The sequence below is a fragment of the Balaenoptera physalus genome (assembly GCF_965194825.1).
Source record: "Balaenoptera physalus genome assembly, chromosome: 16".
NCBI lineage: Eukaryota > Metazoa > Chordata > Mammalia > Artiodactyla > Balaenopteridae > Balaenoptera > Balaenoptera physalus.
The window spans coordinates 58512282-58539315 of record NC_138898.1 but is presented as its reverse complement, the minus strand read 5'-3'; the positions used below and the strand labels follow the sequence as shown (position 1 = coordinate 58539315).

At 51.1% G+C, this 27034-nt stretch overlaps 1 protein-coding gene across 2 annotated transcripts; it reads left to right on the top strand.

Annotated features, from left to right (window-relative positions):
- Window positions 1-4112: 4112 nt before the first annotated feature.
- Window positions 4113-13778, top strand: TMEM114 (transmembrane protein 114; the record flags this gene model as incomplete). 2 transcript variants are annotated; one of them, XM_082429807.1, is made up of 4 exons in its annotated part: window positions 4113-4332; window positions 4657-4737; window positions 12288-12425; window positions 13546-13778. In XM_082429807.1, the coding sequence occupies 4 exons, from the start codon at window positions 4113-4115 to the stop codon at window positions 13776-13778; spliced, it is 672 nt and encodes a 223-aa protein (XP_082285933.1). The 2 variants fall into 2 exon arrangements, with proteins under 2 accessions (XP_082285933.1, XP_082285934.1); XM_082429808.1 differs by lacking the exon at window positions 12288-12425.
- Window positions 13779-27034: the final 13256 nt, after the last annotated feature.

Below are 27034 nucleotides of genomic sequence, written 5' to 3'. Positions count from 1 at the left end.
CAAACTCTGAACGACTGTGTCATGTTTTGTACAACAGGGACCCACGCTAGTAGCCAGAGCTAACATTTACACTGGCTGTTTTTTAGGGGTTACCGGGGACTCTGCTCAGAGCTTCACATGTTTGATCCCAGGTCGTGTCCTTGTAATCCCAAGGTCAGGATCATCTTATGTCTTCTCTACAGATGGAGAAACTGAGGCTTAGGGAGGCCTGGGACCTCGTGGTCCCAGGCTAGGAAGGGCTGCAGGTGTGGTTTGATCCTGGGTAGCCTGCCTCCAGAGCTGTGTGCTGATCATAGACCCCCAGGATGTGCTCAGTCAATATTTGTTTGGCTCCATGGATGCCCAAAATTCTGGCTCCCTCTGCCTCCCGGCTGCCAGCAGATTGCTGTCCGTGGTGCTGAAAAGCAAATTCCTGCTTCTCAGTATGAGGCAGCTTAGGTGCTGATGCCCTCCTCTTTCTTTTAAATATTTCTTCTTGGCATGTTTGAAATGCACTCCTCCCCTCTTCTCAAAGCGTTTTCCACATATTCTAATAATTATGTTGGTATGACTCTGCATAGGTCACAAAGTACTTTTATACCCACCATCATTACACCCTCATGGTGCCCTTCTGAGATTGGTACGTATGAGTGCCCCCATTTTACAGCCGAGAAAACTGAGGCTCAGAGAAGAGAGGCTATTTCTCTGGGCTCACACAGCCTGTAAGAAGCTGATTTAAGACTCAAAACCAGCCTCTGGAATCCCTGTTCAATGCCCTTTCTCCACCAGTCTGGTACCCAGCATGGCGCCTGGTGTGGCTTGAATCCTAAATGCTGTGCTGTTTGGATTCTGCCTCAGGAGCCTTCAGGTTTTATCCTGCCTCTTCAGTTGACTGACTGAGTAATGATAGCATCCGATGTTTGATGTGCTCCACCCCTCCCCAGATTCGTTGTAAAACATTACTCTCTGTGCTTTTTAGAGTGACCGAGCATGATTCAGGTACATTACATCAAAATCCTCAGGAAAAATAGAATGATCAAAGCTTACAAGGTTGTCTTTGCAAAGGGGCCAGGAAGAAGTTCTCCTTACGTAGAAGGGAGACGTGGGACCTAGTGAAGGAAAGTGCCTGTGCTGGGTGGAGGGGCACCATCCACCCTGCCATCATCCCTTCTCTTTGTTCTGGTCATAGCACCTTGGTTTTCCTTTGGGGAGCCAGCTATGTTTGCCAGATAAAAGACAGGACACTCAGTTAAAATTGAACTTCAGATTAAACAACAACAATAACAATTTAAAAAGTATAAGTGTGTCCCAAATATTGCATGGAACATATTTATACTAAGATTTTATTATTTATTTGAAATTCAAATTTAACCAGGCACACTGTGCTTTTATTTGGTACGTGTGGCAGCCATGACACTGCTTAAACTCAAATGGTTAGGATGGGACCAATTCACCCTGCCTTGGTTCCAGGAGCAGGCAGGCGATCCAGGCTTGGCCAATCAGAGCCTTCTATCCCTATCACTCATAGAGATTGGTTCAGAGACAGGGATATGTGCTTCGATTCTGGAAATCTGGCTTGCACCACTGAGAAAGAGATTTGTTTTTTTTGTTGGGGTTGCTAAGCGGTGAAAGGTAGCTCCTGGGGTCCAACAAGTGAAAGTCTGAATAAGAATGAAGCCAAGAGAGGAAGAACACTTGAGAGATGGAGAGAAAGGGAGAGAGAAGAGATTAAACCTTAAAGACATTATTAGGGGTCCTGGGACCAGCCTCATTGAATTTTACCTTCATGTAGGCTCCCGAATGTAGATGGAACAGTGGAGGCCTGGTTGGATGATGATGCAATGGAAGATAACAGTAATAACGTGATCGAGTCGAAGGCAAAACCATCAGTGGGGATGGTAATGGGAGAGATCAATCTTAATCAAGATAGTGGATGAAGGGGTGATGGAGTAGAATGGTGTGTAAAATCAGGGGGAGGATGTGTTCTTGCTGCTCATGGCTCTGTTCAGTGTGCTGATGCTGTTGATAATGGAGATGAGGATGCCAATGATGAAGATTAAGATGATGCTGGTAAGAGAGAATAAAGTAACAAGGAAAAGAATGGTTCTCAGCCTTAGTCTATCACCAAGTCCTATCAATTCTACCCCTCTCAATTAAAAAAAAAAATCTATTTACTTCCCTCCCTCCTCACTGCTGCCACCACCACATCCAAGCATCTCTTGCTGCTTCTACTTCTATGTTGCTCCTAACTGGCTGTCTTGCTTCCTTTCCGGTCTCCTTACAGTCTCTGTTCCACACTAAAACCGGTACGGAGAGTGAGATTTTAAAAATGTAAATTACAGCATTTCACTACTCTTCTCAAAACTGGTCAGAAGCCTAGACTAGAAACCAAACTCTTTATTGTGACCCCAGGACATGCATGACCTGGCCCCAACCTATTCCCCCAGTCTCATTTCCCTCTACTTACTCCTCTCTCACTATGTTCCAGCCTGATTACTCTTGGAGTTTTTCTAAAATGTACCAAACCCTTTGTATAAGCCATCCCCTAGGCGTGAAATGCCTTTACATTCTTTGTGTCTCATCATCCGTGTCACTGCCTGGATTCCGAATCCCAATGAGACCTCCCCTCTTTTACTTTCTCTCAGAGTACCCTGTTCAAAGCAAGCTTTGTTGAAGGATTCTCTCCCGAATTCACCAACTTTTGGGAGTTGGCACAATATTTCCTTAAGAACGTGTCACAGGAACGCCAAGATTTTTGTCTCTCAGCCATAAAGGGCAGCCTCCAGGGGCCTTTGGTAGCTGCAGCCCCTGAGGCTGGTCATCCCCAGCTTCTAGAAGCTTCTTCTATTTATCCCGGTGTGCCATACAAGTATGATTTTTTTCCTCTGCATTCCTGGCTTTGAAAAGCTGGGAAGCCTACACCACACACTTCTTAAGGGTAGGGGCTGTGTTTGGATTGTTTATGGCTATATTTTTAATATAAACTATAGTGTCTGGCACATCATAGGCACTCAAGAAGTCTTTCTTGAAATAATGAAAGGTTTTATGGTGGTGAAAAAAGGTGGTGGAATTGATAAGGGTGATGGTGATGATAAAGAAGAGGATGGTGATGATAAAGAAGAGGATGGTGCTGGTGATGATGGTGGTGTTGGTGTTGGTGGTGCTGGTGCTGGTGGTGGCAGTGATGGTGAAGAAGACTTTGGTGGTAGAGATGATGGACTCAGAAGATGTGGCCCATTGCTTTAAAGAACTTAAAATTTTTTTTTAAATTTATATTGGACAATAGTTGATTTACAATGTTGTGTTAGTTTCAGGTGCACAGCAAAGTGATTCAATTATACATACACATGTGTCTATTCTTTTTCAAATTCTTTCCCCATTTAGGTTATTACAGAATACTGAGCAGAGTTCCCTGTGCTATACAATAGGACCTTGTTGGTAATCTGTTAAAGAGCTTTTATTAAAAAAAAAAACCCTGATCTGTCTTTTTCCTCTGTAGCCAGCCTAGAAAAATCAACTGAAGGTGGATTTTGGAGGAAGGGTGGTTGAAGCTGGAGGGAGAGGCTATTGAAGATTACCTGCAAACCCGACAGCCATTGCCCGTCCTTCTTACTCCGCCAGTTTGCGGGAAGGCCGCCCTCCCTCCTCCACCCCACGCAGCCCTTCTCACTGTGCTGGGCACCTGGGCGCTGTGAGCAGAGGAGGCAGCGGTGGGAAGGGCGGCGGAGGGAAGACTCCTGGCGCACCGGGCGGGAAGTGGGAAGTTGAGTCGGTGGTGCGAGGAGAGGAGCTGGGCTTGGGGAGGAAAGGCAGAGGCAGGGCGTAGTGGGAACGGCTGGGGGTTCGTGGAGAGGGCGGGAGCGGGTAGGAGGGAGAAGGGTCTGGGGAAAAGTGAGGAGTGGGGGTGAGGGGCTGCGCTAGGGCTGGGAGTGTTGACTGAGGTGGCGTTTGGCTGGGATGGGGTCTGAGGGAGGAGCCGGGGCAGGTCCCAGGGCGCAGGTGAGGGGCTGAGGGGCGGAGCCAGGGTCGGAGGGAGGGATCGAGGTCCGGAGGCCGGCTTTCCGGCTCCGAACTCAGGGACGCGGGAGGCGGCGCGGGGGACTGCGGGCGGCGCGTGGGGTCCCGGGTCGGCGATGCGGGTGCACCTGGGCGCGCTGGCCGGCGCGGCGGCGCTGACCGGGGCGCTCAGCTTTGTGCTCCTGGCGGCCGCCATCGGCACGGACTTCTGGTACATCATTGACACGGAGCGGCTGGAGCGGAGCGGCCCGGGGGCACGGGACCCGGCAGAGGCCGCCAACCGCAGCCAGCTCGAACCTCTGAGCTCGCACTCCGGCCTCTGGCGGACCTGCCGGGGTAAGGATGTACCCGGGGACCCGGGGCGGTGGCCGCCACCGCCGCCCCTGAGCGGCGCCGGGCTCGCCCGGGACTTGTTGCTTGGAGCGCATCCGCCCCCCAAGCCCCGGGGCGCGAAACGCGGTATCTGGGGTCGGAAGGAAGGTGGGCAGGGCTTCTGGGGCTGCCATCGCCGTTCCGAGAGGCGCTCCGCCCAGCCTGCGGCTGCTCTGGCTCCGCGCCCGCCCTACGGGGTGGGGCACCCAGAGCGGGCGTCGGGGCGAAGCCTCGGTCCGGGGTCCGAAGCCCGGGGCCCCCGCCCACCGAGTCCTCTGCCCCATGCAGTCCAGAGCCCGTGCGCGCCGCTGATGAACCCCTTCTGGCAGGAGAACGTGACCTTCAGCGACTCGAGCCGACAACTTCTCAGTGAGTCCGGGGAGGGTGGGATGGGGGAGGACCCGGGGCTGGACACCAGTTTGGGAGCTTTTGTCCAAACAGCAGGCGGGGTGGGGTGGGGGGCGGTGGCGCTGCGTTGGAGAGGGCGGTCGGGGCGGCCTCTGGCACCGGCGGGAGAGGGGAACGCGGTTAGGAGCAGGAGGCGGGGTCCACTCGCTCCACCTGTAACGTGTGGTTGAGGATTCATTCAACAAACGTTGGCTGAAGGCTTTCTGTGCGCCAGGCACCGTGCTGCTGCTGCCGAAGCCCCAGGCCAAGCGCTCAGGGGGCGCACAGACTAGCTGGTGAGACCGAGGTGGAAGTGCGCAGTTACATTTCAGAGTGACATGCAGCACGAGGCAGGGTGGCTGGGAACCCGAAGAGACACCTAAGCCAGCCCGGGGAGCTGACTGGCACACCCCCTTGTCAGCCTTCTCTGCATCCTCGGTGTTGAGAACAAGCGCTTGGCAGTAGCAGGGATGCAGTAAATATTTGTTGTATGATTCAAGAGAGGCAACCAGGAGGCAGAGGACCGCTCCCTCTCGCCAGGGACCATGTGTCTGTTGTTCCTGGCTGATTTCCCAGTGCCTGGCACGGTGATTGGAACTCTGGAAAGGTGGGAGGATAGAATTTGAGAAAGCAAACGGGCTGAATAAACAGTGGAGGAAGGAGGGAAATCAGTCATAGTTCCATTCACTGAGGCTCGCAGCTGGCCAGACATGGAGCTGAACGCTTTCCAGCTGTGCCCTCATTTAATCTCCACAGCCTCCCTATGAAGTTGTTTGTCATCTCTGTCCTAATCTTTATTTTTCCAAAGAGGAAACTGAGGCCCAGAGAGGTACCACAGAAAGGACATGATGAGGAAATGAGGACTGAGTTCCGTAGACCTTGAAAAGTATGTGCAGTTTTTGATAGACTTACTGAGTGAGGCTTGGGGATGTGACTCTTAGAATGAAGACAAGTCCCTAGCATGGCCCACAAGGGCTGCCAGGGTCCCTCTCCAACTCCACTCTCCCCTTTGCTCTTTCCTCTCCGGCTATGCTGGCCTTGGGCCAGTTCCTGGAGGGGTGCTAAGTTTCCTCCTGCCACAGGAACTTTGCACATGCCATTGCCTCCAATTGGAGTCTCCCTGCTCCCATCCTTCCAGCTTGACTTGGTCAGCTCCTACTCGTGCTACAGGTTGTGTGACATTTTTTAAGACCCTGAGCTCCATGAGGGCAGGGACCACGTCTTTCTTGCCACTGCTGGATTCCCTGTGTTTAGCACAGAGCCTGGTATAGAGTAGCCCATGAGCCAAGGTTTGCTGAGCAGGCATGAGAGTGAATGCAAACTCTATTATTTAGAGGTGGAACTCAATCCAAATTTGTTGAATGACTGAATGAGTATATGAATGAACCAGACTGTTTCTCTAAAGTCCAGTGGTGGGCTGGAAAATATTTAACAATTGGCTGTCTGTGGGAGGGGAGAGTCTTGATTTGTGGCATTTGCCCATCTCTGTGGTGTAAATATTCCCACTGTGGTCAGTTTCAGGCTGTCAACATGATGTCAACTGGCTCCTCATACTCCTGAAAACTTAACAGCTGACTCTGATATAATCCAGCTCCAGCACACCACTGCATGAAGTTCCATTGAAGGAGATATCCCCTAGATGCTTGGAATATGAGGGGGGTGGAGGAAAGGAAGTGGTCTCACGAACTCTGTCCTCAGCCCCAAGCTGCAGTAGGAGGAACTTCGGGTGTTCTCAGAGCATTTCAAGGATAACCAAGAATTCCTGTTCAAAAACTCCTGTGTTGGCTTAACAGGCTTCTGAATGTAGTGCTGTGGTCCACAGAGAAGGCTGGAGAAGGTAGCAAGGAGATGGTGTATCAAGCTACTACAGCCTTAAAACAAAGTTGGTGTCTCTTTGGACTTTAAAATTGTTCCTGTACAGCTTATTTTATTTATTTTTTATTTTTTATTATTTTTATTTTATTTATTTATTTTTGGCAGTGTCGGGTCTTCATTGCTAAGCGTGGGCTTTCTCTAGTCGCAGCAAGCGGGGGCTACTCTTCGTTGCGGTGCGTGGACTTCTCATTGCGGTGGCTTCTCTTGTTGTGGAGCATGGGCTCTAGGCATGAGGGCTTCAGTAGGTGCGGCGTGCAGGCTCAGTAGTTGTGGCACACAGACTTAGTTGCTCCGCGGCATGTGGGATCTTCCTGGACCAGGGCTCGAACCCGTGTCCCCTGCATTGGCAGGCGGATTCTTAACCACTGCACCACCAGGGAAGTCCCCCCAGCCTCTTTTAGATGCAATCACATCTATGGCCCTTTGCTGGGCTGAGTGCTGGCATTCAGCCTGCTTATCACATCAGTGAGTAAATTGGATGGCTAACCACAGTCACCACTGGTCTGGCCTCTTCATGAAACTTGATAATGAACCAACCCTGTGTTGTCCAGGGTTTTGAGAAACAGGCAAAACTCACATCCACAGTCTGTTCATCTGTTCCTTTGGCCCTAGGTCTAACCCCCCTGCTTCACCACCAACTAGGCACGTGGCCTTGGGCAAATTCCTATCCCTCTCTGAGCCTCAGTTCCCTCATGGGCAAAATGAAGATAACTGTCATGGCTCCTCATAAGGCTATTTCAAGGATGAAGTGGGAGAGTGTATTTAAAGAGCCTCAGGCAGTGTCTGGCTCCTTTAAGTCTGCCATAAGTGTTAGCTGCTCTTACTACCATTGTATCAACACAGAGAGGAGGCTGCCACTTCAGACCTCGTGCTCACTGCAAATCACCCCCAGAGAGAGCTTTTTCACAGAATCTCTTCATCCCCAGAAAGAGTTTTTAATGTTGTCCAAGTTCTTTTATTATATGAAGACGTTTCATTCCCTTTATGCAGAGCCCATAGAGGAGAGAGGCCAGGCGACAAGCAGCGTGTTCTCTGAGTCAGCCTCCTAGACAAGTCCCCGTGGGGGTGTATGGGAAGAACCATTGGTTTTTCCTCCAAGAAAATCCAAGCAGGTAGCCTACTTCAGTACCCAATAAAAATCCACCTTGCTTGGATGTTTTATCTTCCTGATTAGCTCTGGGGATGTCATGGGTTTGGTTCCGTGGCTAGGGACTGGAATTGGTTTTGGTGGCGGGGGGGTCTTCAAATTCAGCACAGTTTACATAAAACAGCCACAGTCTAGAACCAACCAGGCTAGCTGTATCAGCCAGGAGTCTTTTGATGGTAAGCGACGGAAACTCAAATCATACTAGTTGAAACAGAAAAGGAATTCCTGGTCCATGAAACTGAAAATCTCAAGCCCCCTGGGATCCAGAGCTAAACTCAATGTCTTCTTCTCCTCCCTGGGCTTTGCTTCTGTTTGGGGTCTGCTTTCAACTAAATCCTCTCCAGAATCAGCAACCTAAGCAGAAGGAGACTGTTGCCCAGTCATTCTGCAAAACCACCAGGTAGGTCTCTCATTGGACTAAATTGGATCATGTGCCCAGGTCTGAGCCAGTCAGTGTGGCCGAAGGGAAGGAATGTGCTGATTGGCTGAGCTGAGTCATGTGCCTCTCCCAGCAGGATGTGGGGGGGTGGGGTCAGCCACATCATAGATAAGGGCCCTCCTTCTTCCCAGCTGTGTGACTGCTGGCCAGTCACCTGCTTCCATAAATGGGCTGTTTTATAAACAGCAAGATCCTACTGTATAGCACAGGGAACTATATTCAATATCCTGTAGATGGAAAAGAATATGAAATATATATATATGTATGTATAACTGAGTCACTCTGCTGTATAGCAGTAATTAACACAACATTGTAATTCAACTATACTTCAATAAAATAATAAATTTTTTAAAAAATGGGCTGTTTTGCGATCACGGAAGGGAAGCATCCAGCGTAGGGTATCACCCAAAGCAGGAGGTCAGTTATTGTCTCCTCCTTCTGCTCTAAGTCATATTGTCTCCCTGAACCTCAGGCTTCTCATCTGTAAAATGGAGCTAATCATTGCAAATGTCCTTGCTTGCTTAGTGCTGGGGATAAAACATGATGAGACAGGTGGGGTCCTTGCCATATAGGCGTAGTGTCTAGTGCAGGAGACAGATAATAAACACATGGACCAGTGAATAAATTAACATAAAATGGCTTCAAATAGTAGTAGGTGTAACAAAGGAAATAAAACAGGGGCGTGTAATAAAAGGCGGTGGGGACCACTTTCAGTGGAGTGGTTGAAGGGCTATAAAAATAACAGTCAATGTTTACAGAACAGGTGTTGTGTGCCAGACCCTGTCCTGAGGTCTTTACATGTTTCAACCCATTTAATCTTCACAACAGACCCATGAGGCAGGTACTGTTATTATACTCCTCAGTTTTCAAATGAGGAAACCGAGGCACAGAGAGGTTAGGTAAGTTACCAAAGTTTGCACGGTAACTGGTTGATCTGGGATTTGAACCCAGGCAGTTTCTATTCTTTTAGAATGATGCTACACCGAGGGTAATTCCAGTATAACGTGAGTGTGCCAAGACCGGAGGCCACGGCAGACCAGGGGAAAAGTTCCTAGCCTGTTTCTTGGGTTCAGAGTTCTGCTATCCTCCACTGCCTACAGTAGGAACTCAACACGTGAGAACTAAGATTACCATGTAGAATTAATAACACTAATAATGTTGACAGGTCATTTTTTCCATCAAGAGCAAATATGTACCCAGGTGCAAGAGATCTTTTCGACTCAGAAGTGCTTTGTTGCAAAGGAAAAGCAAACCCAGAAAAATGCCAAGACGTTCACGCCAAGGCTAACTGTGTGAATGATCCATTATTGCACTGTTCAAAGAATAGCTCGATGGGAGAAGCAGCCTTCCAGAGTGCTTGCGAGGTCAGGAAGCCCTGGGGTGGTTAGCGAAGTAACAGTCCTTCTCTTAAAGAGAGCAGAGAAGTATTATTCTCCAGAAAAATCAGAAGCTCTGGAGAAAGAAGGAAGTCTCAGGAACCATTTCCCAAAGGGGAAAGTGTCACTATCTTTATTTTCAAACCTTGTCAATATGACTTGGAGACTCCAAGAAATGCTCAGAGATATTCAGTCCTATTATGCCTGGTAAGGAAGTGGATTTTTTAAATTTTTGTAAATTTTCGAGTCTATTGTCACTAGAACATAGCTTCCTTGAGGACGGGGCTGTATGTTAGTTATCTTCCTGATCTCCAACATTATTAGTATTATTAACTCTAGACGGTAATCTTAGCTCTCACGTCTTGAGCTCCTACTGTAAACAGTGTAGTGGACTGAAAGGTATCACCCCCCAAAAGATGTGTCCACGTCCTAACCCTCGGTACCTGTGAATGGGACCTCATTTGGGAAAAGTATCTTCGCAGGTGTAATTGAGTTAAGGCTCTCGAGATGAGATCATTGTGGATTAACCTAAATCCTGTGACAAGTGTCCTCGTAAAAAAAGGAGAATCACAGAGGAGAGAAAAGAAGGTCATAAGAAGATGGAGGTGGACAGAGGGATGCTGTCCCGAGCCAAGGAACGCCAAGGATTGCCGGCAACTGCCAGAAGCTGGAAGAGGCAAGGAAGGATTCTCCCCTGGAGTCTCTGAAGGGAGCGCGGTCCTGCTGACACCTTGATTTGGGACTTAGGGCCTCCAGAACCGTGAGAGAATAAATGCCTCCTGCTATTAAGACACCTAGTTTGTAGTAATTTGTTATGTCAGCTCTAGGAAATTAAAACAACTATCTCATCTATAGAGGTGCAACCCCCTCACCGCCCACCCCGTTTTTCTGCATCAGCACACTCATGTCCTTTGTGACACTCGGTCTGTAATTATCCCCTTTATTTCCTGCTAGGCTGTCTCCTGTACTGGACTGTGATCCCCATGAGGGCAGAGACCTTGTTCCCTGCAGCATCCCCAGGCTCTGTGGGGCCCATAGACATTTGTTTCTGAGTGAGATGTGACTGGAGGTGGGGACATTTCCAAGTAGAACAGAACTCAGAATCAATATTTATGTCCCCAGACAGCAGTCCTGAAAATCAGAAAATAAAAAAGACCAAGGCACATACCAAAAAATATATATATATACTAAACCAAATTTCAGCAGGAGATCTTACAACTTTCCCAGGGGGTGTCCTGTTCTTGCCCAGACATTTAATTGAACATGTACGAGAACTCAGCAGCAGCGTTGCCTGGGGACCTCACACGTGGGACTGCTGGGCCAAACCAGCTCCAGGAAACACAGACAGAGAGAATGGACTTGAGGACAGGGGGGAGGGGGAAGGGTAAGCTGGGATGAAGTGAGAGAGTGGCATGGACATATATACACTACCAAATGTAAAATAGATAGCTAGTGGGAAGCAGCCGCATAGCACAGGGAGATCAGCTCGGTGCTTTTTGTCCACCTAGAGGAGTGGGATAGGGAGGGTGGGAGGGAGACGCAAGAGGGATGAGATATGGGGATATATGTATACGTATAGCCGATACACTTTGTTATAAAGTAGAAACTAACACACCATTGTAAAGCAATTATACTCCAATAAAGATGTTAAAAATAAATAAATAAATAAATAAATAAATAAATAAATAAATAAATAAATAAATAAAGTCATTGGGTCTCACCCGGGATGAGCTCATCTGCAGACCCTGGACTTCGTTACATCGGCAACGACTCTTGTCCCTAATGAGGTCACATTCACAGGTTCCTGCTGGATGTGAACTTGGGAGCCGCCTTTCAACCCACTACGCCCTCTGCTGTTCACTCTCAATATAGCGGCCAGAGCGACCTTTAGGAACTGAAGTTAAATTTTATGTTTCTTCCGCCCCAAACTGTCTGGTGGCCTCCATCTCATTCAGAGAGAAGTTCAAAATCTTCCCGATGGCTCAGGAGCCCCACGTGAGCTGCTGCTAACTCTGCCTTCCTCCTCCACTCCCTTCTCCTCCCTAACTCCCCGCTGCCCTCCCTGGCTTTCCCCAGCCTCAGCCCCAGCAGGCACACGCCCTCCCATCTAAGACTCCGCCCCCGCTCCTCTCTGCGGTCCCTCCCTTCTGGCCCTTCCTTTTGCACAGCTGCCTCCCTCGCCTCCTTCAGGTCTTTGCTCCAATGTCACTTCTTCAGTGGAGCCACTGCTCCGGACCCTCCTCTGCTTTATTCACGCCCCTCCCCAGGAGTTTGTCACCACCTCTCAACTTTGTCACTTATTTGTTCACTTGCTTGACTCCATACAGCCCGACGAGGGCAGGAGTCCTGGTGGATTTGCCGTTGAATCCGCTGTGCTGGGGACAGAGCCTGGCACAAAGCATGCACTCAGTACACATGTGCTGAGCGAATAAGCGAATGAACAAGAACGATACTTGCCTCGCAGGGTGTGTGAGAATTACTTGAGCTGATACTCATACAGCACAAAGTCTGGCATAGCTGAGCCTCGATAACTGTTGCTATTAATAATATTATTATCATCATCATTATTATTAGCAGCAGTGGTGTCGATTTTTTCCCCCAGCGTTTGGGTGCTGGCCCACAGGAGGTGCTCAGTGAATGTTTGTTGATTAACAGAAGGATGTTAGTAACCTGCTGTCCTCCTGTCTCCCCTAAGCCATGCATGGGACGTTTGTGATTCTGCTGCCTCTCAGCCTGATCCTGATGGTTTTTGGGGGGATGACAGGGTTTCTGAGCTTCCTCCTGCGAGCCTCCCTCCTCCTCCTGCTCACGGGGACCCTCTTCCTCTTTGGAGGTAGGTGCCCACCCTGCACGGGGCCCGGGTTCCAGGAGGGGCTGTGCACGATCCCCCAGAAGGGAAGGGTTGGGGGGTCCCATCGCTTCTGGGGCTTGGTTCCCCCTCCTGTGATCTCCTAGCTGGAAGGGATCAGTAGTTTCCCACCCAGGGTCCCTGGGTCTGTGTTCCCAAGAGAGAAGCATAGGGGTGAGAGCAGATTCTGAGAATTGCTTTCATTATTTCACAAAAGAAGCACGTTGTGAGAGCGTCAGCATTAGGGCCATGGGCTGGAGGGAGACCCTCACTCTGGCCACCCTCAGTCTTTCATGTGCACTTGCCATCCTGACAGGCGTTGCTTTGATTAATTAAAACCAAAATCACAGCTGGTTGTTTTATGGCCTCCCTGCTTCTGGTGCATTTGAAATGGACCTTAAAAAAGAACAAGAACAGTAATGACACACACACTCAGAATCCATGGAGGGAAATAAAGAAAAGTAATGCCTGGAGGTGAGAATACGGTGAGGCTCCGATCCCCTCCACCCACCTGCTATTATTATTAATATTGGCATGAATAGTTTGTCCAGTGACTAATCCTCCAAACAGCGCCTTCTAGGAGAACTCTCCTGATGGAGAAATTCTCTAATTTGCCACGAAACAGGCAACGAGCACTTGGCATGTGGCGGGTGCCAATGTGGAGCTGAGATGTTCATTTAAATTAATATAAGTTTAAAGAGCCATGTGGGGCCAGTGGCTATGGGACTGGACAGTGCGTTCTCCTAACGTGGATGGAGCACTGCCGTGTGCAGCGTGCTGTTCTGGGTGCTGGGGATCCAGGGTGGACCCTCTGGAGCTCACACTGGGGCAGACAGGCATTAGTTAAGTCGTTTCACAAACAAATTCTGACCTGGGCAGTGATGGAGGGCCATGTGATGCTGTGCAACCCCACGGTGGGTTTGACTGGCTCGGGGGGAGGTCCAGGAATGGCCAGGAGCTGAGATGCGGGGATAGGCAGGAGTTACCAGTGGCAGGAAGGGAGGGGAAGGGAGGAGGGAGCATGGGGCAGAGGGACCAGCAGTGGGAAGGAGGGGCAGTGCCCGGGGATGGGGGTCTCATCTGCTCTCCTTTGCAACCCCTTCAGCCTTGGTGACCCTTGCGGGCATCAGCGTCTACATCGCGTATTCAGCTGCCGCCTTCCGGGAGGCACTGTGTCTCCTGGAGGAGAAGGCCCTGCTGGACCAGGTGGACATCCGCTTCGGCTGGTCCCTGGCCCTGGGCTGGATCAGCTTCATCGCCGAGCTGCTCACCGGGGCGGCCTTCCTGGCAGCAGCCCGCGTGCTCAGCCTGAGACGGAGGCAGGACCAGGCCATCTGAGCCCCTGATGCCTGGTCGTGGTGGGAGGGAGGGGCTTGGACTGGGGGCCTCATGGACCCATCTCAGTGGGCTGCGGCTTCCTCTTCCTCAAAGGCCACCACCTGGGAGCCGCTGTGGACTGGGCTCCAGCCCTGGCTGTCATCTCAGTGCTGCCTGGCAGGGTGTGTGCTCTGTCCAGGCACGTGTGTCTCGTGTGGGCTGGAGGAGGCTGAGTGCCAAGCCCATGAAAAAACAAAAGCACCCCCTTCATCACGTACACAACTTACTGATTGCAACCTCCGTGAATCTCCTCTGGCTTCACTTCACCCTCACTCCTGCCCTTTGGATGGGTTTCTCTTCTTTGTTAAGGAAATGGAGGACCAGAGAGGTTAGGTAAGTGTTGCAAAAACACACAGCAAGCTAGAGGCATGTTCTCCTTTATCACAGCTTTTCTGAGCAGGTTCATGCCGGCTGGCTGCGACGTGGGTCCTGTGTGTGGGGGATGCTGCGTCTCAGACACGGGGCTTCACGCTCCCCGTGACCTGGAACCAGGCAGGAGGCACCGTGGGAAATCGGAGGGAAGACAGCAGAGATCTGGGCTTCGCAGCAACCAGGAGGTGGGCGTGTCCTCCCTGACCCCAGCCGGGCTCGTGCTCACCTGGTCTAGAGTCCTGAGCCTCAAGCAGAAAAGGCTCCATTAATGCAATGATTCTCCGTGGTCAGCGAGTCGCTTTTGAAACGTAACACAGAGTCATCCCAGAGATGAAAGCCCCTCTTGGACGTTCCGGTGGTCAGTGGTCCCATTCATGTGCCACTGCACAGATGCCAGGAGGTCCTCACGGGAGGAGAGGAAGGATCAGCAAGCCCACAGTCAGCAGGAAGGGCAAGAAGCAAACCTGTGATGCCCAAGAAGCACTCATCGGCAAGCTCACCGTGGAGGAGAGAATTACCCGCACTCACAGTTAGTGGGAAACAGTGATCCTCCAAACACAACGAGCACCTCCTGGACCATCGGCTTTGCATTTCGCCTTCACTCCAAACGCTAAATGTGAGCTCAGGACACCCCAAGCCTGTGATAGAAATAGTTTCCGCATCAAAGTGTTGATGGAGCCCAGTTCCCAGGTGTAACATCCAAGGCCAGTGAGATTTAAACACGCTGGGAAACACATAACCAGTGGCATCTGCTAAGTCCTCCGACATCCCCTGAATAAGGCCTATGCATGGGGACCAGCAGATCTCAACCCTAACACCCCATTGCAGTCACCCGGGGAATTTAAAAAATGCCCAGGTGTCACCTCAGGCCATGAAATCACAGTCTCTGGGGTTGGTGGCCCAAGCACCATTAGCTTCCAAAACTGCTCCGGTTTTTCCCAAAGTACAGCCTGGGTTGAGGTAAGCACCAGGCTGGCTTAGAACTCGGACAGATGCCTGTGTGTAACTTTATAAAACACAGGTGGGATTTCCTGTGGTGATGGTCTCAGCTCCATAAGAGGCTGCATTTGGGGGAACAACAACAACAACAAAAACCTTAAGAAGGAGAGTGGCCTGGCGTTTGGTTCATACTAGCGCATCTCAAATTCCTGGAGATCTTATGAAAACGTAGCCTCTGATTCAGTAGGTTGGGTGCGGGGCTGGCGATCCTGCATCTCTAACCAGCTTTCATTGGGAGGATTTACACAGCGTAAACACACACGGTCTCCTTGAAAGCAGCAGGGATTGTGACTCACTTCTGCACTAGCATGGGAGGTCTGTACTGTCACAGGCTGGGTCCTGGTGACATATTGCAGCCCTTCTTCTGTGAAATAATGACACCCCATAGCAGTTGTGTGGCCAGAGGAAGATGTTTCCTTGGCGTGGCTACAGCGGGTCTGGGTGAGGGGTGCGTCTATCTCCTCAGCCCTGTCGGTAGTGAGCCCTCTTCAGAGAAGGCTTGGCTCCTTGGGGGTGAAAATCACTCCAGTTTTGACACAGGGATTTTATCGTGGGGGGTGGAGGTCTGTCCTAGAATATGGAGTTGAGAGTTTCCCACGGAGTTGGTCAATTCATAGGGTGATCTCGTCCCTCCCGCAGAAAATTCCATCCCTCTTTTATCCTGATGTTTCGGCCCATGGGGATGGGGGCCCCAAAGTGGCTGCATGTCCAAACCCATCTGGCCAGAGTCTCTGAGTCAGTGGGCCTGGGTGGGGTCCCACAATTCACAGTTCGAACCAGTTCCCAGGTGACGGAGATGCTCCTGGTCTGGGATCACACTTTGTATCACACTGACCTGGGAGTTTAAGCGGCAGGGCTGGTTGTCACCTGCCTGCATATTAGAATCACAAGGGCATCTTAAAACCCCTGATGCCGGGGCCGAATCCCTGCTCTGATTGTCTCTAGGGAGGGAGTCCAGGCACCGATAATTTTTAAGCCCTCTTCAGATGATTCCAACATCAGCTAAGGTTTAGAACCTGTTCCCGTAAGATGCTGAGTCATGAGATGTGGGGAGGGACTGGGGAGCCTCAGGTTTAAGAAACTGCCCGAGGGGCTTCCCTGGTGGTCCAGTGGTAAAGAATCTGCCTTCCAATGCAGGGACGTGGGTTCGATCCCTGGTCGGGGAACTAAGTTTCCACGTGTCGCGGGGCAACGAAGCCCACACGCCACAACTACTGAGCTCACGCGCCTCAACCAGAGAGCCTGTGTGCCGCAAATGATAGAGCCCATGTGCTCTGGAGCCCACACACCACAACTAGAGAGAGAAAACCAGCACGTCACAACTAGAGAGAAGCCTGCGAGCTGCAATGAAAGATCGCATGTACCACAACTAAGACGTGACACAGCCAATAAATAAATAAATAAATAAATTGAATAAATTCAAAAAAAAAGAAAAGAAAAGAAACTGCCCGGGCAGGGCTGATGGTTCAAGAGGTTTGGGGACCACTGGTGTGGACCATGAGAACACCATTATCAACCGCATGATGTCATCATCCTCACCGTGACCTCAGCCCACCATGACACCCTTACTCTCACCATGACATCATCCTCCTGACCATGACATCATTACCTTAACTATGACATCCTCCTCCTCATCATAACATGACCATCGCCATGATGTCATCATCCTCAGCATGGCATGACATCATCACAGCTGAAACCCACTGAGTCATCCCTTAGCTGCATTGCTCAACGAGCTCATCAATCAATCAGTCGTTCAACAAACCCCCGAGGACAGGCCATTTCATGCCAGGAACTAGGGGCAGTGACCCACCAGAGCAAGCCCTTGCTCTCTGAGCGGCCACACGGTTGAGGAGAGACAGGCAGGTGAAACATATGGTTGTTGGTGATGACTGGAGATAAGCGAGGCAGGGTAAAGGTCAGGGAACTGAGGCACAGGCAGACTAAAGGAGAGAAAGGGTACAACTAGGACTGAAATTCAGATCTGCCTGATTCCAAGATGACTTCCTTTCCACTTGTGCCGACCCTGTCTGCTCTTGGGTTCAGGATGTTGCTGCTGCTTCTCTTTCTCTCTAGTCCGGAAAAGCGCAAACTGAGTGGATGGCTCACAAAGCCCCATGGCACCGCGTGAACGTGGTTGCAAAACCAGTTTCTAGGCTGAGGAAAGAAAAAAATTTTCACAAAGCGAGAGCAACCGTGCTAGTGAGAGAGCGGTCTTTGCTGCCACCTGCTGGTCACATGGTGGAACTGAGGCTGGACTTGATATTCCTATCAGTCCAGGGACATTTGTTTTCAGCCTCCTGAGTGCCCAGCAGTGGGTTAAATACTGCAGGGCAGGGTTTCTCAACTGGGGAGATTCGCCACTCCCTCTCCACCTGGGGCTTTTGGGAATGTCTGGAGACATTTTTGGTTGTCATAACTGGGGACGAGTGCTACTGGCATCTAGTGGGAGGAGGCCAGGGGCGCTGCTCAACTTCCACAGTGCACAGGATGCTCCCACCACAAAGAATCGTCTAATCCCACATGTCAAAGTGCCGAAGGTGAAAAACCCTGCTAGGGGAACGAAGGGAATAATAACAAGAGAAAGCACGGGTGTTCTAAAGGAACTGACAACGCGGCTGAAAAGAATCTCATTCATTAAATAAATATTTACCAAACACCTGTTATGTGTCAAGAACTGTTCTTGGGGTCTGAGGACACGTCAATGGGGATGACTGACAAAATCCCTGCCATTACATGGAAACAGATGGTACACGCATGAACCAATAGTACCCATGAGAAATTCACATAGTGAAGAAAACAGGGCCATGAGATGGAGGGTGGCTGGGAGGCGCTACTCTAGGAAGGAGAGTCAGGGAGGGCTTCTTGGAAGAGGTGGCATTGTGCTGAGACTCAAGTGAGGAACCTGCCAGGTGGGGAGACAGCAGACCAGGCAGATGGCAGCAAGTGCAAAGTACCTGAGGTGGGAACAAGCTTATGTGTTTGAGGGAAAGAAGGAAGGAGCATTGAGGGAGAGTGATAGGAGAAGTTAGAGGGGTGATGAGGAAGCAGAGGAGGTGGGCTGGAGAGTGCCCATGGTCCGTGGTAAGGAGGTGCTGATGATTAAGCTGGGTTTAGGATTGTATTCTATACTATTCTATTCTATTCTTCTATTCTATTCCATTCCTTTCCATCCCATCCCATCCCATCCCATCCCATCCTATCCTATCCCATCCCATCCCATCCCATCCCATCCCATTCCATTCCTGCTTTGGGAGCAATGGGACACCTCCAGAGGTGGTGCAGAGATGCATCAGCTTTAAAACAGCGGTTCTCAACCCAGGCATCATTCAGGGGCTTTAAAATAAAATCAAACTTCTAACAACTGAACCTAAAGGAATCAAAACCTCAAAAGTGGGCCCGGGCACTGGTATTTTTAAAAAGTTCCCCAGGTGACTGTGCTGTGCAGGGGTGGGGTGAGAACAACTGCTGAAGCTCCTTTGGTCTGGTGAGTGGAGAGCAGATGGCAGGGAGGGGCTTCTCCCATCACCCAGGTGAGATGAAATAGCTTGGACTGGGGGAGGCGTGGCTTGGATTCAGGGTGGGCTTTGGGGGTTCAGGGGAGGCAACTTTTGCTCATAAAAAGATAAATAGATCAAGAAGAAGGGTAAGTAGGTGCCTCCCCTTTGCAGTGGAAGCTCAGCCCAGACCTGTGTCCTCAAGTCCAGACCTGGCTGGACGGCCCATGGAACTGTCCCACTCCCCCCTCGGTGAGGACCCTGCCTGGCAATGAAGGTTCATTCATTCACTCGTCTATTCATTCCCCTCATTTACTCACACACTCGTCCACCCTCCATCCATCCATCCGCGGATTTGTTCATCATTTATATATTCATGTACCCATTCACTCATCTCTTCATTCATTTCTTCACTCACTTATACACTCATTCATTCATTTGTCATTCATTCATTCACTACTTCATACATTTGTCCATTAATTGATTCATTCGCTCATCCATCCATCCATCAACCATCCATCACTCATTCATTCATTCATGCCTTCACTCATTTATGCATTTATCACTCCATTCACTCATTCATTTAACAACTATTACTTACTGGATGTCTGATGTGCCAGGTGCTGTTTGGAGCACTGGGAATTTAGCCATGAACAAAAGCGACAAAAACCCCTGTCATCATGGAGCTGACATTTGTGTGTGTGTGTGTGTGTGTGTGACATACAGACAATAAACATTATGGGTAAAACATAAGGTAAGTCACCTGGGAAGAGGTTCTATAAAGAAGTAAGTGGAGGAGGGGCAGGGATGGGTGTCTGGGGAGTGTGACCTTGGCAGTGACCACAATGTCCCATGGAGCTGGTCCTCTGCTGAGCAGGATTGAAGAACCAGTAATTGATTAATCAATTCATGAGTGTTTTCTGAGCCCCTCTTATAGGGTCTGGAAGGGGAGTCTCCCTGGAGGCTGGACACATGGGTTGAGTGAAGACCTGGCCTCGGTCTCCCCAAGCTGACCTCGGTGCCTTTTCCTGGAGATGAGCCTCAGGGCTGATAGGATCCTGCCTGCGGTGAGGGGAGGAGACTGGGGGAGACAGGAGCTCACAGAGCAGGCACTGTTGTCCCATTTTGCAGATGAGGAGCCTGAGGCCCCCAGGCTCCTCATCTGCAAAATGGGGACTTGATGCTGCAGGTGAGACAACCAGGACCCAGACCCTGGCTTCAGGGCTTCAGGGCTTCAGCGTGGTCACTTGTTTCCTATCCTCTGACATCCTGGGCTGCTCCCTCGAGAGTCAGCGGCCTGGATTTCCTTTATAGCCAAAAAGGGAGCAACCCATGGCCTTTGCTTATCCTGTCAGTGAATTTCCGTTTGTCATTTCCCAGCACATGATACCCAAGGGCAGGGACGCTGATAAGAGGCCTCTGTGAACACTGAGGAAGATGCGCAACCTCTGCCAGTTCCAACAGCCGCCGGAGCTTTCCCAAATATTTACAGCTGGGTCCCCGCTGGAGCATCTGGAGGATGGGGGAAGGGAGAGAGACAGAGCGAGAGAGAAGGACAGAATAACAGATGGACCCACCCCCACACCCCCACACACGAGAGGCCCAGAGAAACATATCAACAACAGTAAAAGAGATAAAGACAGAGGTGCAGACAGAGAGGAGTGGACTGAAGTCAGAGGAAGGCAGAGAGGAAGGAGCTGCGTTCAGAGAAAGAAGAGAAACAGGAAGAGACCCAGGGAGGTTCAGAAAAAGGCGGAAAGAAGGGCAGAGAATCTGAGAGAGGAACAGAGAGTGAAACAGACAACGAAAAACCAGAGACGCATATACCTGGAGAAAACCATAGTTCAGAAAGACACATGCACCCCAATGTTCACAGCAGCACTATTCACAATAGCCAGGACATGGAAGCAACTGAAATGTCCATCAACAGAGGAATGGATAAAGAAGATGTGGTACATTTATTCCATGGAATACTACTCAGCCATAAAAAGGAACAATTGTGCCATTTGCAGAGACGTGGATGGACCAGAGTGAAGTAAGTCAGAAAGAGAAAAACAAATATCACATAATATCACTTATATGTGGAATTGAGAAAAACGGTACAGACAAACTTATTTGCAAAGCAGAAATAGAGACACAGATGTAGAGAACAAACATATGGATACCAAGGAGGGAGGGGGGTGGGATGAATTGGGAGAATGGATTGACATATATACACTACTATGCATAAAATAGATAACCAGTGAGAACCTACTGTATAGCACAGGGAACTCTACTCAGTGCTCTGTGGTGACCTAAATGGGAAGGAAATCCAAAAAAGTGGGGATATATGTATATGAATGACTAACTCACTTTGCTGTACAGCAGAAAGTAACACAACGTTGTAAAGCAACTATACGCCAATAAAAAAAAACACAAGAAAAAAAAAAGAAAAACCAGAATGCAAAGGTATCAGGGTGCAGGAGAGACCCTCAGATCCAGGGGGTGGGTGACACAAAGGGGACTGTGGGCTTGTTCTGGGCTGGCAGGCAACGGGGGTCTGGGGGGGGTCGTGTTGGGCAGCCCCCAGGGCAGTGCAGACTCCCAGCTCTCCTTCCACCTACGACCCTGGAGCCCCTGCTTCCTCCCTGACCCCGGCGGGAGGGGGACGGTCACCTGGCTCTCGGGAGGTTCCCCATCTGGGATTTGATGGCCTCTTGGGATGCAGGGACTACAGTATGGGGGAGGGGGAAGAGGAAGAAAAAGTGACGGAAGAAGGAGAAAGACCGAGATGAGACGGCGCAGAGAAGCAAACAGCATTTATGATGCACCTACTACACACCAGGCGCTCCTCACCCGTGCCATGGGGTTCGATTCTTACAGCATCCCTAGGAGGCCAGCGCCATGGGCCCTGGGCCGAGGCTGGGAACACCCGCGGCTGCGCAGTCCTCCGCGCAGAGTCAGGGTTCAAAGCCAGTGTCATCCATGCCGAAATTCTGATCTTTGCACTGTGCGTTGCCACCTGATCTCACCTCTTCTATGATTCTCTTGGGTGGGGGCGTAAATTTTATTCTGCATCTTGTTACAATCAGCCGTGGGTGCCGTGGGTCTTTTCAGAGGCTGCAGACAGAACCCGGCTCTGCAAGCACTTTGCCCTCTCCTTCCGCTCGGCCCGCCTGCAGGAGGAGCCGGGCAGGGTCAGGCCCCAGGAGGAAGGTGTTTCTCCAAGGTGTCTGGGAAGGGAAGATGCTCGTCCCAGTCTCTCACCGTCACAGCTGCCCAAACCTCTGCCCTGGAGGATATGAGACCCTTCTCCAGCAGGGGCTCTGAGACCCCCAGGATCATGCCTTGGCCCAGCTGAGACTGGGGAGTGGTGCAAAATCGAGGCGGAGAGTCTGAGGAAGGCGGGGAACAGACGGATGCACCTCTTCCTGCTCAGTGTTGTGGCTTTGGGGATGTTCCTGTCTCCCTCTGGGCCTCAGTCTTCTTGTCTGTAAAATGGGCCCACGGATGGTCCTCCCCAAGCCCGTTTCATCCAATTAAATCCCACACATGTCTGCTGAGAGCCTTTCTGTGCCAAGTCCTCTGCCAGGTACCGGGGATGCACCAGTGAGCAAAAGTGATTGTCACCAGGTCCCATGAAATATCAGGTGTGGATGTGATTTTTGGGTCTAGGAAGTCCCTCTTAGGGGAATGGCATCCCCTGTCCTGCAGGCTCTCTGGTGGCACAGCTATCCCACCAACCTCTCTCAAATGCAGGGGCCCAGCCCAGGGGACAAGAGACTCTGTAAGTGGGGCTGAGGCTGGCAGCGCAGGAAGTGTGGTTCAGGGAGAGGTAGGCGGGTGGGCTCAGGCAGCCGTGCTCCAGGGCACTCGCTCTTCTGCTTCCCAGACGTGTGCCTTGGGAAATTTCCTTCTCCTGCTTGAGCCCCAGTTTCTCACCTACCTGCAGGTGTGAGCTTGTCACGGTAGGACTGACAGATGGAGAGGGAAGACATCACCTCACGGCTGCTCAGATGTCCCCGATTGTCCCCAGGAGGCGTCTCCCCTGTGCTCAGCCACAAGTGATCTGCTTTGGCCTCTTCTGGAAGCCTCCTGGGAACACCATTTAGGGTGGGTCACCCGGCACGCATGCCTTTCTTACACCTGGGAGCACTTTAGAGTTTCCCAAGCTCCTGGCTCCTATCTGACCCTTGCTGCTGTCCTGCAGGGAGGGGGCGTCCACCATGGTTCCCACCGACGGACGCTCCTGCAGAGGCTCAGTGAGGCCAAGGATGCGCCCCAGGTCATGGGCCAGGACCAAGACCCAAACCCGGGGTTCTGATCGCTGAGCCGAGCTGTGTGCTTCTGCCTCCTCATCCACCGTCCTTGGGGTCTGAGGACCTCCTGGTGGCACCTGTCGTGGTCATGGTGCTGGCGCTGCTGCACCTGAGGATTCCTGCCCTTTCATCAGCAACCGCAGGGCGGGGGCACCTCTCCCTGTTAGGAGGACACGGGGTTGCTCTCAGAACATCGGCATTTGTTCCATTTCATTTCTATTTCCGCAGTTAGAAATGCTTAATTTAACGGAATACTCGGAGCCCCAGAGGAGGAACAAGGCTGTGATGACTAAAAAAATATTTATGCGCTGGGAGAGCTGACTCCCCCAGCCCCTGCCTCCTTGCTTCCTGGTGGGGTTTGCTCCCTCCTGCACCTCTCTGGGTTGTTGAGTCCTTGCCTGGAAGCAGCAGCCTCGGAGAGCCCGAGAGGTGAGCTGAGGCCTCATCTGTAACTGCCGGAACCAGCTGTTTGTTTTTCTCTTTGCCTGGGACTTGGTCCTGAATCTGCACCACGGAACCAGCTGGTGTCAGACCTGGATGGTCTGATATCCGCATCTGATCTTCACCTTTTACCCATGAGGCCGTTTGAGGTGAGGCGTGTGCTAAGGGCGCTGTACTTGCCTACCTAAAAATGGGCCTGCTGTGGGTTCAAGGGTATACTCCAAAAGATATATTGGAGTCGTGATTCTAGTACCTGTGACCTTAATTGGAAGGAGGATCTTTGGACCTCCCTGGTAGTCCAGTGGCTGAGACTCTGTGCTCCCAATGCGGGGGGCCTGGGTCCGATCCCTGGTCGGGAAACTAGATCCCACATGCCTGCCGCAACTAAGACCTGGTGCAGCTAAATAAATAAATATTAGAAAAAAAAGAAAGAGGGTCTTTGCAGATGTAATTAGTTAAATTAAGATGCAGTCACACTGGGTTAAGGGGGACTCTAAACCCAGTGACAGGTGTCTTTATAAGGAGGCCACTGGGAGACACAGACACACAGCAAGGAGGCCAGGGGAAGGCAGAGGCATAGAATGGAGTGACGCTGCCCTAAGCCAAGGGACATCCGGAGCCCCCAGAAACTAGAAGAGGCTGGAAGGATCCTACCCTGGAGTCTTCAGAGGGAGCATGGCCCTCCTGACATCTTGACCTTGGACTTCTGGCCTCCAGAACTTTGAGAGAATAAATTTCTGTTGTTTTTAGCTGCCCAGTTTGGGGTACTTTGTCATGGTGGTCCTGGGAGATTAATACAGGCACTATAACAGGATTGTTTTAAACATCAGAATAATAACCACAGCTACACTATCAAGTGCTTACCACCTGCTGAGTACACTTTATCGTCTTCAGTCTTAAGATACCTGTGAGGCAGGTGCTGTCATTATCTCTTCCACAACGAGGAGACTGAGGCTTAGGGAGGGGAGATAATTGCCCAAGCTGCACCCCTGGTAAGAGGTCGGGGGGAATGGGTGGAGGCTGGCTGATCGGCATCTGTGCTCTTGAGCACCATCCCTGCCTGTCTCCTTTGTTGCTTCATAACTAGTCACCAGAAAAGCAGTGGCTAAAACCAGCAACAGTCATTTTTTATCCTTTGTGGTCTTTGAGGGTCAGGAATTCAGAAAGTGCTCAGCCGCTGGTTCTGGTTTGGTCTCTCTCATGCAGGGGCTGGAACTGGAGCAACAGGGGGTACAGCCGAGCAGGCTGAGCACTCCTCTGTGTCTCCTCAAAGCCTCTCCATACATCCTGAGACAGTGGGGGACCTGGGACCTGGGACCCTTTGCTGCAGTGCTTGCACCTGCACAAAGGTCTCCTTGAGCAAGAAAATACAAAGAAACTGTAAGGCACTAAAAATAACTGCGTGCATGCGCAGTTGGGGCAAATTATGGACAACAAGATACAAAAAGACCAAAAAGCCTAACTGCCACTTCTGAAAAGCCAGGAGCAAAAACAGGGTGTTGGGAGCAAAAGCAGGATACTGTGCATGCCCGCTGCACTCAACACCACCAAAGGGGTGGGCAAACTACCTAAGCCGCCCCTCTGACCTGACCCCTGGACCCACCCCTACCCTCACCCCATATGAAGAACTAGCTTGCCCCCCACGCCGGGGAGCGAGTGAGCAAGGGAACCTCTTACTTGTTCTCACTCCCCACCCTTGCTGCAGCAGGGGCCCCAGTAAAGCCTTGCCTGAATTTCTTGTCTGGTCTCTGATCAATGTCTGTTGATTAAGGAGGCCAAGAACCTGGGTTGGTAACAATCTCTCCACGTGGGCTAGATTGGGCTTCCTGACAACATGGCGGCAGCAGGGCAGTCAGAGGCTCGGGATCCAGTGCAGGTGCTCCAAGGAGCAAGGTGTCAGCTGCACTGCCTTTTGTAACTTAGCCTCAGAAGCCATATCCCCTCTGCCACCATCACCAGCCTGTCCTGATTCACGGGGAGGGAACACAGACCGCAGCCTCCCTGGGAAGAGTATCAGAGTCACGTGCTAAGAAGAGCCTGGGGTGTTGGAGGTAGTGTTGGCGGCATCTTCAGAAAACACCACCTGCCACCCTCTACAAGAGTAACCTGCTTTCTTAATCTCACTGCCTCACTGTTCCCACCTGCAAGGTCTCAGCCACCTGCCCCCACCCCCCTGCCCCCTGCTCCGGTCCCCAGCAAAGTCCAATGATTGAGTCCTTAGCAAGAAAGAAGGCTGGGGGGGATAGGCAGGGGCCAGGTCGTGGAAGCCGCAGAGAGGAGCCCAGAGGCCAATGGGGAGGTTTGTAAGAAATTGTGGTAAAATATATACAGAGTAAAATTTAAACATTTTAAAATGCACAATCCAGTGGCATTTAGCACCTTCACAATGTTATGCAAGCACCACCACCAAATTCAGTACTAAATGGGGATTTTTTCTGGAGGAGGTGACACTTTCTTGCTCTAGAAGGATCTCTCTGCCCATTGCTTGGGTGATAGGTTGGAGGGGGTGGCTGGTGCATCTTCAGGGATAAAGGCCAGCAAAGAGGCTGTTACTAGTGTAGAGGAGAGAACGTGGTGGCCCGAGCAGGGCGGAGGTGATGGGAGGGCAAGAAGAATTCTCAGCTGGCATTTAGGCGGTGGGGTTGCTGAATTTGGTGGGTGTGTGATGTGCGCAGATGATGCCGGTTGCAGCTGGAATAGTAATGTGAGTGGAACCAGATTTCCAGAGGTGGAAAATGCTGGAAGGCAAGCCGACTGGAAGTATTGGGGGAGGGGTGCAGACAATGAGTTCCTTCTGGAGGATATTGAGTTTGAGACCCTGGGGGACAGCCAAGTGGACACGCCCAGGAGGCAGCTGGGAATACTTCTTGGCACAGAGAGTGGGATCAACCGGGACTTCCCAACCTCAGCCCTAGTGACGTCTGAGGCCAGGTCACTCTGCGTTGTAGGGGTCACCCTGTGCAGTGGATGGGTGCCCAACCTCTGACCGCTACCCAGTAGATGCCAAATCCACCCCCTTCCCAGGCATGACAATCACAAATGTCTCCAGACATTGCCACATGTCCCCTGGCGGGGGGGTGGCTGGGGAAGCTGGCCCCAGTTGAGAACCACTCGGGCTAATGCTTTGGAGAGTCTGTATCTAGACGGCAGTGTAAGCCTTTGGGATCCTTGAGATGCTCAGATGGTCAGTGTGGTGTGAGAGAGGAGAGGCCTCTATGTGTCTGTGATGAACACAGGCTCCAATGGGGCAAAACCAGTGGAGACCACAAGGCTTACTAAGAAGGAGGGACCAGCGGGGAGGAAGGACGGAGAGTCCCAGAAACGGGCAGATGGTGGTGCCACCTGCTGCCTGCACCTCCCTCCGTGCACCCACCACGAGCATCATGTTTCTGCTTGGACTTTGTGTCGAGGGAGGGCCTGCAGAGCGTGACGGGCAAATGGCTGAAGCTTCCTGTGCCTTCACTTCCTCAGCCATTAAGACAGGGCTCCTAGCGGTACCTGCCTTCGGGATAGTCTCGCGTCCACGCTGCACAGAGCTTAGAATGGGGCTTCTCATTTGTAAGTGTAAACCAGGGTTGCTCTTCTCAGTATTCTGCTCATTTCCAGACCT